The 11,292-nt window shown below is 40.3% G+C and overlaps 1 protein-coding gene across 2 annotated transcripts; it reads right to left on the reverse strand.

The window, feature by feature from the left end:
* Positions 1–3,172: 3,172 nt before the first annotated feature.
* On the reverse strand, positions 3,173–11,001 carry GLO1 (glyoxalase I). 2 transcript variants are annotated; one of them, XM_062489223.1, is made up of 6 exons: positions 10,930–11,001; positions 9,851–9,933; positions 8,537–8,677; positions 7,665–7,732; positions 6,670–6,759; positions 3,173–3,687 (listed from the first exon to the last, which is right to left on the reverse strand). In XM_062489223.1, the coding sequence occupies exons 1-6, from the start codon at positions 10,999–11,001 to the stop codon at positions 3,650–3,652; spliced, it is 492 nt and encodes a 163-aa protein (XP_062345207.1). In that variant the 3' UTR covers positions 3,173–3,649. The 2 variants fall into 2 exon arrangements, with proteins under 2 accessions (XP_062345207.1, XP_062345206.1); XM_062489222.1 differs by having other exon boundaries at positions 3,173–4,776.
* Between the last annotated feature and the right edge of the window lie 291 nt (positions 11,002–11,292).

Raw genomic sequence — 11,292 nt, forward strand, 5'->3', positions numbered from 1 at the left:
ATCCAGCTGCACAGCAACAACTGGACCATTTCCTGGAACAATGCATGAAACACACACCATCAGAATCCGTGAGCACAAAGCCTTATGAAGAAAGTCAGAGAGGTGAGTATTTCTCAATTCAACTTTTTGCAGAAATAAATTTTTTAAAAAACCTTCGGTATAATGGGAAAACTTATAAAAACATTAGAATTCAGGAACAGTATTTCTGTTTGGAGTCATCATAACTTAATGTTGACCATTCATATTTTTTACCATCACAGAAGGTAGTAACATGTTGCCATATTCATTATAAGCCAAAAAATTCCATCATGACATTTCTGCTACAGCATTAATGTCCCTGAAAACACCACTTTCCCATATGGGTGTCCTAATTAAACCAGGTCTATACAAACTGTACCACACATATTTAATTGCCTACACAGACAAAGTTATCCAAGTGTTCTTGCATAGCTAAAGTTTTGGGGATACTGTTTGGATTTTCGTGGTTGTCTTTTTTTTTTTTTTTTTACAAAACTTGGCAGTTGCGGATCTTTATATTGTGCAAGCCTTTTTTTAAACAGGAAATCAAAACAAAACTGTAGGGTCAGGAAATAGAGAAATATAGAGGCTTAACTACATAAAGACAAAATAGAGACATATATAGGCTTGCTTAAATATGTAACCAACATAATGAGTCTCTCTCAACAAGCATAAATTATTGTTAACCTTCCCATCAAACCTGCCAGAAGGAAAAATAAACTGTATTTAATTTGCTAAACAGATGATACCTTGATCTATGAATTCTCTCATAAAGGTCACTTTAATTTTCTTTATGGAATATGTTGAAGAGAACAAAGGAGGAGAAGGTAGAAAAAAAATATTTTTAGATAGTCTCATGAACTAGAAAGCAACCAGACCTTAATCCTGCAAATCAAATCCAGACTTTTGACAAAGAATGTATCCTGGTTTTTGAGGATCAAAATGTAATATGTAAGTATCTTTCCTATAAGTAATGCACATTATCAAGTTGGCTCATGTTATCAAAATATATTCAAAAGGCATTCATGAAAATTCTTGAGGTCTTTTTTTGATAAATTTGAGTAAACATCTCAACAGAACACTTCAAGCACCTGATTTACAGATTTGTAACACAAGACACATTACATACACCTGCTTTGTGAGCAGGCTCAAATTAAATCCTAAAACACATAAAAACCTAAATGGTTCCAGCACAGGACTTTAAGAAGGTCTATGCGCTTCACTTTTAAAACATGATCAAAGAGCATTGCTCGGCAAGCGAAATCACCGGCAGATTGCTAACAAGTTAACATCAAATTATCTGTTTTTTTTAAAATCTGATAATATGTCTTCGAAGTTAAGAGTAATTTCAATGAATCACAGCAGTGCGTAACTTGCAGAGTGGTTAAACTACTACGACACCAAAGCACCAGGGAAAACACTGGGTACCGCGAGAGCGTCAAAACAACGAACGTATGTATTCTAAGAAAAAGAATTCGAATTAGATGGCCACAGCAGGGCCTTGAGAAGCCAGCCAGGGGCAGGACGAGGCGGCGGCAGCCGAGGCGGGCGCGGACCTGAGACGGCGGCCGGAGCCGGCGATGCGCCCAAGGTCGCGCCCGGGGTACCCCGGGCCGCCACCGACCCCCGGCTCGGGAGGCGCCAGGGGAGGCGACCCCAGCCCGCTCGGCCGCCCCCTCCCTCGCCTGCCACAAAAAGGAACTTCAGCTGAAATCGCTTCCCCGCCAAACGCGCCCGGCACCTTCCCCGGACGGCGGCGCCCCCCCGGCCCGCCCTGCCCGCACCTCGGGACCCCGGGCAGCCTCGGGGCTGCGGCCACCGCACCCCTCCCGCCCGCGGGACTCACCGGCCCCGCCGCCGCCGAGGCCGCCTCCCCCCGCCCCGCCGCCGTCCATACGTCACCCAGCGGCGCGCTGACGTCACGGGCAGCAGCGTCCTGCGTGTGACGCAGAGCCGGTCCCGCCGCCCCCCTTCCTGCTCCGCCCATGGAGCGCCTGCGGCCGGGACGCGGCGGCGCTGCCGGGCAACAGGGGCTGTGAAAGAGCGACTGGTGGTGTTTAACCTTCCCCGCCGTCCCTGCCGCTGCTCCTCGGCTGCATTCCAAATCCCTGTCTCCTTAGTAGCGGCGTCCGTAGCTCCTACCCTTGGATGCGTGTCCTGCTTTCCTGCGTCAGGAGAGCCTCTCCCAGCGGGAGTGGGGAATGTGGGCCTGTCGCTGCGTAACCGTGAGAATGAATTCTGCTGCACTGCATGAAGCTAAATTGAAGCCCTCCGAGAAGCAGAGCGCTACACGCGATTTATTTCCATGCTTTATTTAGCAGAAAATTGGCCTTCCTTCGAAGAAGGAAAAAAAGTCTCCTGTAATCAGTGAGAACATGAGATAATTTCAGAAGTTTTTCTACGTCTGAAATATTTTAATACTGTTGCACGTTAAAAGACTTATCATTGAATGTTTTTCTTCAGTAGTTTATTCTTGGGTTTCATATCTGCAAATACTGGTTTAAATTAATTCTCAATATGACAAGCAGCAGTAACTTTTTTTTCAAAAAACCCCAAACCCACGCCTTGCTCACTTCATGATACTGCTGTAACTAGTTTGTAGATGCCAGTGTTTTTGCACTAGTTTCCTCTTTATTACCTCACAATCTATTATATCTACACTTCGTCAAGCACACAAAAAAAACCAAGATTAGCCAACATGCTTACAGTAAATTGTGATTACTAAGCAGAAAAATTTTAGCATAGCCTGCTCCTACTTCTGTAGTCTTCCACTGGACTACATGACAGGAAAAAAGTGTACTAATGTCTTTCCAAATAATTCCACGGGTGAGGGTATGGGTGTTAATGTCTTTGAAATAGTTCTCAATGTCTCTACCAACTTCAAGCCGCAGGTTTGTTACAGATCCCGAGATAATTGGAGTCTTGAAACAGAAAACTTGAGTGTACACAAGTCTGAGTTTCTGAACTTTGGGGGAAAACAGCAACTTTAAGGGGGAGTATGTGGTAGACAGTTCAGGAAGGCTGTACCTTCCTAATGCCACAGCCAATGGGGAAAGGAAGAGGGCACCATGTGGCTGGCAGTTTGTAAAAAGGAGACTGCACCCCCAAAATCTCGAGAGAAAACCTTGCAGGCCCCAGTGAGCTGTCTCCCTTTATTAAAATAAATTTGCAGGATTCCTTTGTGGACGCTGGCTTTTCATAGAGCAGCTTTTCCACACCCATGGGGTCTTAACTGGGATCCTTCCACTGTCTAGGTCCAGCACAGGGCAGGAGGAGCTGGAGGCGTGCCTTACCCAGTTTTTAGGTGACACAGTTCCCTTTGGCACTGGCACTGTCCAAGAGACAGACAAGAGGTGTACAAGAGGTGAGGTCTGTGAAGAGTCTACAGGAAAGGACCACTGGAAACTTCACTGCTGCATACAGTGATTCAAAACAGAATCCTCAAAGCAAAACAGTGAACCTTTCAGTCATCTAGAATTTCAACAATAAGCAAAGCAAAAGGTCATCATGCTTTTTTGTAGTTTTCACCAATGCTTTATTGAGAAGTGAACTGCAATAACACTGTCTGTTAAGCCTTTGGTTACATTACACATTATTTGATAGCCACATAACTGAAGAAGTCAGGTGCTACTCAGACCAGAATAAGACAAGGCAAAGGGTTTCTCTTTCCTTGTTGGAAGCAAAAACAAAAACAAACACAAAAAAAAAAAATCAAACTTCTCATCATTTACACTGTTTATAACATGTGAAACTGCATAAAGTCGAATAATTTGTTTAACACATGAAAATGCTACATGTTTTCCTGCTGCTCACAGGTATATACCATTACTTGTTTTAGGAAGGCAGATCAAATGCCCTAGTAGTAGGAAACTCTTGTTTTAGATACTGTTTTTCATTAATTTCCTAAGGCAGAATATACAGAGCATTTAACTCAAATATAGCCCCAGGCTTCTACTGAAACAAAAATTATGAGCAAGTTCTTCCTAGTGTTGAAAGAGGCAAGAGTCAACGACGGATTAGCAGCTGTGAGACCTCTTCTCTTGACTGTCAATCAGCAGTTAGAAACTGAGCTGAAAGACTGAATTCTTTCTGCTGTACAAATTTATCGCCTCTATAAAATTTCTTTCTGCAAGACTGTTTAAGACTGCTCCTTAAATTTTGCCTGGACTAATGTAAATAAGATTATGACTTTTATAAGCATGCTCATCAAAATTAGCTTGACATTTTATTTTTTAGTATACAAGATAGGACATGAAGTCTTCAGGGTCTTCTGACATTAGAAAATATGCTGAAGTTTCTTTTTGCCTCCTCGTTGATGCTCAACAGTAGTAACACAGGATTTGTTGTTGTTTAATCCATGTGAGATGCAGTGAGTTTCTGGTCACATATCTTTGAGAGTGTTTATTGAAATACTAATATAACGAATGTTCAAGAGGAGAATCTGTGTAAGTGCTCTTCCAGAAAATGACTGAGTATTCCTAACTGGAAACAATTTGCAGTGGCATCACAGGACAAGTAAAAAGGAATCCTAGTGAGGTCCCAGGGGATAGTTTTGAAGGAGACTCTGAACATGACTGATTCCTCTCTATTAAGCAAATTTCACAAACACTGTTACAGATTTCTCCAGGAGTCTGAAAGTAGGCCTCTTATACAATATACTTCACTAGAACTAAGTGAGAGTCACCATGTGGTTAGGATTCAAAATTTCAATCCAGTAGCCATCAGGATCCTGAACAAATGCAAGTCCTTTCATTTTACCTATTAGGATAAAAAAAAAAAAAATTAAGACTATATGACTGGTTCAAATATGACTACTCTGAAATTTTTTTTTCCTTTTGCACGAGAATTAGTTCAAATTTAGACTGATAATTCAAAAAATATCCAGATTTGTTTTTAATCAGCATTAGATCTTTGTATGCAAAACTGTCAATCCTATTCTCAATAAAGCTGCAGCTTAAAGTCACTTTGGAATTCCATCTTTTGTTGTTTCAAGTTTTTTTGCATATCCCCCTGTAACTGTTCCTCCTCAAAAGTAAGAAAAATATTTTTGTGCTCTGGAGATGTTTTGATATGATTTCTTGAACTGGCTTTGCTGGTATAAAATCCTGTGTTCCTCTGCCCTGTTCATTTCCCACCATTCCTGACTCAACACTGAAATTTTACCATAATATTTTTACCCTGACATGGTTTACAGTACACTTCTGCATCACTTCATAAAGCAGAAAAATGCAGGACAGGATTGTTACAAGTTTTACTGTTGGAAAACATTCATTAAAACAGGGGCCCCAAAAGTTGTTTTCGACAGTAGATCAGGATAGCACAGCATAACATGTTATCTTCATAAAGTGTTAACCACACACTTGCAGTTACACTTGCTCCATTTAGTTATTTACTGTAACAGAACCAGCCTAGCTCTTAATATATTCTAGTGACAAAAACAACTGAGAAAATAGATGTTTGATTAGAAAGGCAGGAGAATAAACCCCACACATGATCTCCCAGCCTGCTGTGCAAACCATGTGAAGTCCAAAACTTCCTTCTCCTCTTTGGCATTTGTTGCATCAATTTGGTTTCTGAATTTTGAAGACGAGCTTTTGCTCTGCCCCCGCCCCTTGACTGCTTCAGAAGTTCTTTCTTGTGATTCCAAACATTTATAGTCTAAGCTTGTTCTTCTATGTACTTTCATTCCTACCAGTGCACAGCTCTAAGTCAGCAACTCATTTCAAGCCTCTCAGGTTTTAACAAATGGACAAATTAAAAAAGGCTCAGAAACTCTAAAATGCTAGAAATACCAAGATCTATTCTTAATTCAAGAAATCAACTCAAGTTTTCAGCTATATTTCTTCGTTTGCTTCAGCTGATAACACAGTGAATAAGATGAAAATCACTTAAGTCTCTTTTCACTTACCAGTATTACATGTCTGTTTTTGAATGCATCAGTCCTAAAAATCTCATGAGACTTTTTATGAAAGAGAATCCAGCAGAAAAATGCAAGACTTCTTACCACTTCTGCATTTTGGGATATTTTCACATAGACATTCTTTGTTTATATACTCTCTAGACATTTGTACTACACATTGTATGATACAATATACATTGTACTATGCAAGTCAATTATGATACAAACTAATGGGGCTATTCCTACCGAAGCTGACAGAACAGCTAAAAATACAATAACTAGTAGGTTGTATAGTATGTGTTAGGTGGATTTACATGAAAATAGCTAGGAATGTTAAGAATTACTCAGTTCAAATGGGTGGGAACTAATAGGTTTTCTGGCTTATTCTCCTAAGACAAGAAGCAAGCAGATGTGCCATGTGAATTTGATCCACGTTACCATAAATTCTGTAACAACTCTAGGCAGCAGTATACATGACATGTAAACTAAGACATCAACAGAGACTGTGAATTTTACTGAAGGTCAAGCTGCATACAGAAGGCATGTAGCAGACTGATGTATTATTGTTACGGGGATGGATCTATTGCCAATTTTGCCCACTCTATAAAGGGGTGCAGGGGTAACTGGTTCTGAAACTTCCAAGCAGCGGCAACTCCTAGCAACACATTACCCAGCTTTCCAGGAAGATCTCCTAGACAGAACATATTAAAACCCAGGAAAAAAAACTACTTGCATTTCTGATCAAGACTTACCATCATCTGGTTTCTTCACAAATTTCACTCCTAGTTCTTCAAACCTCTTACAAGCTTTATAGACATCTGGAACAGCAATTCCAATGTGTCCTTTGCAAGAAGGTAAAAAGAGTGAAGTGCATTTTAAGTACTGCTGAGTGTTCTGTGAAAAAAGCCTGCTTAGTATTTCATGCTGTAGTTCACATAACTACTTTTAAGAAAAACTCCAGAAAGAAGAGCATTTGGGGTATTAACATTATTCTTCTTCAAAGTGTTGTCTTTTGACAATGCCAATTAAATATGAATGTTATGAACGTTAGAGTTGAAGCATCTCATGTTGTTTAGACACGAACTTTATCTACAGTAGGAAAAAATAAGATTTTCAATCAAACTGTTAAATCGGTATTTTGTTCCTTGAAGCACAGCTCTGTAACAGGATTTTGTTGTATCTGCTCTGTTTAACAGCACGTGGAGTTTATCATGAATGCTGTCCTTGCAGAGACTGACACTAGTGCTATGCAAGAACTGAGCTTACAAATCAATTCAGGAGCTTTAAATGTCAAGTGTCTGGACCAAGTGTGAAACTTATTTCACAGCAGTGACCTTTCAAACACTCAGAGTATTAAATCAAGCCACACAAATAATATCCTCAGTGCTAGAGACAAACAGAATTGTCCTTCTACCTTAAAATCAGTAACCAGTAGATTATACAGTGGAAATCCAAGATTAAATCAGTTAAAGCACCATGATAATCTAATACACAAGCACAGCTGATGTTCTTCACTCAGTAGTTACAATTAGTATGTGTTTGCTTGCCAAAGGATTAGATTCTTGATAGAGAGTGTAACTATGGCTCATTACTCTGAAACACATTGGTTCATTTAATTTCATCATTTTTCACAGTATACATGTTGAAAGAAGAGAGATAGGGATGAAAGGCAAGTTCCCTTCTTTCCAAGAGTTAGTACATTTTATTTCAAAACTTAAAAGGTATAAACACAAGACTAAAGACCTACCAAATCCTCGGGGATCTGAATTGCCATTGTGATAAGACTGACTGTCATCATTTTCAGTGCCCCAGTTGCTGTAAGAAGTAATTATTACATTTTAAAGAAAAGGATTAAAATTAACAAATCCTATTTCAACAAACTTCCTTGGGGAGGGTAAGTTGTTTCTCCTAAGAAACCAGAGAATTTCAGCTGTTGGCTGAATTCATTGAATTACAAAGATCTTCCCTAGCCATAGGATCCAAGAGACGGTCTTGGGGCTAATCCAGTCATGTTCACATTCCTTCACTGTTATTTAGGGTCTACATTTGAATGAGTCAGAAATACTCCTGTCTCACTCAGATCAGAGAGAAGGTTTTGCTGCACAGATCACTTAATCTACCCACCACTGGGGAACAAGTGATGGTAGTGGGTCCTGGAGTTAAGTAAGACAGCACTTGGGAGAATGTTTCTGCACAATTATGATGATTAGTAGCATTAACCCAATTGTCCTGTTTACAGGAAGCATATGTCTTGACTTTATACCTCTTTAGATCAGATTCCAAAATAAATAGTTACCCATTATTAGGATGCTTTGGGGACCCAAAGAAAGGTCTAGCCATGTTGGGTTTCCCTAAATTACTTACCCAGATGGCATGCACATAAAATATAGCAAGTACTGTTTCATATTAATGTTCACCTAGCAGTTTGAAAGAGCTGTGAAAGAGGAAGATTAACCTTTCCAAGTACCCAATCTCAGATATATTGTAAAGATGTATGACAGTGAAGATGTATCCACAGTAATGATTAAATTTTTTATTCAATCTAATGGGATTTACACTTATCCAATACTGTTTAATCACTATTAGCTAAGTGTCATATCTCTTTATATAAACACTTACTGTGTCAGTTCAAGTGTGGCTTTTCTAGAGAAGGTCCAAGGTGTTCTCTCGGCTTTATCTTTCGGGATGTCATTTTTATCTTCATACCCCAGGAAATAGAGTGAGAACTTCATAGGAGGAAAGTCAAATTTTTGAAGCAGTCTAAATGGCAAATGACAATTATTTTGAAATAGTAACTTAAAAGGGTAGTCAGTAGCTTGCAAATAAATCAAGATGCTTCCCCTATGGAAAAATTATTTCCATTAATTTTTGCTCTTCTATAATACACACCTTAAAATAGCTACATTTCAAACTCTCAAAGATACTTCAGAACACATTACAAACCAACATAATTTAAAAGAATCAGATGTTTAAAAACCAAACTTTCAGTAACTGAATAGAAGACAGTACAAAGGTTATCACTCTGTTACTTGACTGTGTTTTCACAGGAAAACCTTTAAGCACTTTAAAATTTCACCAACAAATAAAAAGATCTAGTTTGAATCCTACTCTCCCCTAGAGAGCTCACTGATACCAAACAAAGTTTAAGAACACAGCAAACATACCTTTAGATGAAATACATTTATAGTTTCAACAGCTAGTTATAATAATACAATCCCTTTCAGATGTGATGCAATTTGAATCAATTAAAAATACATGAAGCATATGTTTTTATGTAGGATATTTAACTGGAACAAACAGGCATGCAAAATTAATCTAATTTCTTTTTTACAAGGTATTTAATTTTTATTTTCACTACAATGGAAGTCATTTACTTTAGTTTAGTCTGGACTCATTTCACAATGTCTGAAAACATACTATTTTGTTTTGAAGTAACTCAAATGCTTAGAATGCACAAAAAGCCCCAGCATAAACAAGCTTCTGCATGGTATCTGCCTCTCAAAAGCCTTCTCCAAAACACCGACCCTGGACTTCACCTGCACCTTTTATTGCCTTGTTCTCATGTTACTGGAGGCAGTCATAAGCCACCTCTGAGAACTAGCAGAAAAAAAATTAATTTCAAGATTTTTAACAATGACTCCTCATTATAAGTAGTTATAAAAGCTACCAGTTAGCTGCAGGCTCAGTGAAGAGGAAGCAAGCAAGCTGTACCCTGATAATTAATGACCTATTACAGAAAAAAATGGAATTTCTAGCCAAGACCAGTTCATTTTCAGCTTAGGCATCTACAGCTTGCTGCCAGACCATCCAACTAAGCATCAGCATTGTTTAGGTAGTCAGACCAATTAGTATAATTACATCCAAAAAAATTAATTCTTTTCAGAAGAACAGAAGAAAAACCCAAACTTATCATGGCATACAAATTCTACTCACGTCATTCCAAGTACCCTTGTATAAAAATCCAATGACTTCTTAGGATCCTTTACTCTTAACATTGTCTGCTGAAATATGAAATCCTGCAGGGGAAAAATGGTTTATTCTTTTTACATCAGCCAGAATTGAATTATAGGTATTAACAAAGATGCTGGTTAGTAATGACTCTAAAACCAGTAGGTTCAGAAGTAACAAAGAGAACTACATTAAGTCTAAATAAAACCTTTCTTCCTTATCTTATACATACAGATCTGTGTTACATAAATGTTTTTGTAATGTAGTGTTTAAAACAAATAAACAATCCCATGAGTGGTATCACTAAATATACATTATCACCTTCATCAAAAAAGGGTATCCTTGTATTTATTATTCTTTTATGGGGCTATGGCATACATGAACAACTTCACACACAAGCACCACAGGCGCATGAATATTCAATATTGAGCCTCCTAGACTCCTGAACTCATTATTTTTATTATTTCATGGCACAGGTATAGAACTTCCGTCAAACTTGATTTTATATCCTGGCAGCAAAACCGGGCTGCAAATCTGTAAGGACATTTTCTTGAAGCCCCAGGGTAACTATATACCAAGAGCCTTGCGAACGACCAAGTGGATAAAAAGTGAGTGGTAGAAGAGTTGACAGAAGTAACGGGGAAAAAAAAAAAACCCAAAACATGCAATTACAAGGTTCTCCTAAATAAAAAGCAGGAAGGTTTGGTTGGGCTTTTTGGCGAGGATTTTTTTTTTTTTTTTTTTTTTTTTTTTTTTTTTTTTTTTTTGTGCAGCGCGGGCAGGGACTGGCCGAAGCGCTCGCTCAGAGCCAGGACAGGGGCGGGCCCGGCCGAGCGCGCCCCGAGGGTTTCAGGGGCTCTCAAGGACCGGCCCGGTCCTGTCACAGACAGGCCCCCAGGGCTGCTCCGTGCCCGGCCACACTGCGCTGCCCCGCCGGGCCCCGGCCCGGCCCCATGCCGGCCCCCACAACCCCGCACGGCCGCCCGGTGAGGCGCCGTGAGGGCCCCGGGGAGCAGCGGGCGCCGCAGCCGCGGGGAGCGCCCATCACCCCCAAACCGGCCCACCTTGGTGCTGGCATCTGGCTCCGAGCAGGCGCCGTAGGCTGCCTCGTCCGTGAGCCCGCTGGGTTCCGCCATGTCGGGAGACGGGGGCGGAGAGGAGGAGGAGGAAGAGGAGGAGGCAGGAAGGCGGTGCTGCGGCCCGCCCCTCCCTCTCCTCCCGCGGCCGGGCCGCTCCCTCGCAAGGGTGCCCGAGAAGGATGCTGCGAAAGTGTGGGAATAGATCGAGGTCTGTCAGTTCACCCCTAACTCATGGCGAACCCCCAAAGCTCTGAATCAAATTTCTCATTTTTTTGTTTTGCTGTTAGTCAGTAGATATATCTGCACAATTATGATTTAGCAACTACATTACGAACGTTGTCTGCTTGG

The sequence above is a fragment of the Cinclus cinclus genome, chromosome 3 (assembly GCF_963662255.1).
Source record: "Cinclus cinclus chromosome 3, bCinCin1.1, whole genome shotgun sequence".
NCBI lineage: Eukaryota > Metazoa > Chordata > Aves > Passeriformes > Cinclidae > Cinclus > Cinclus cinclus.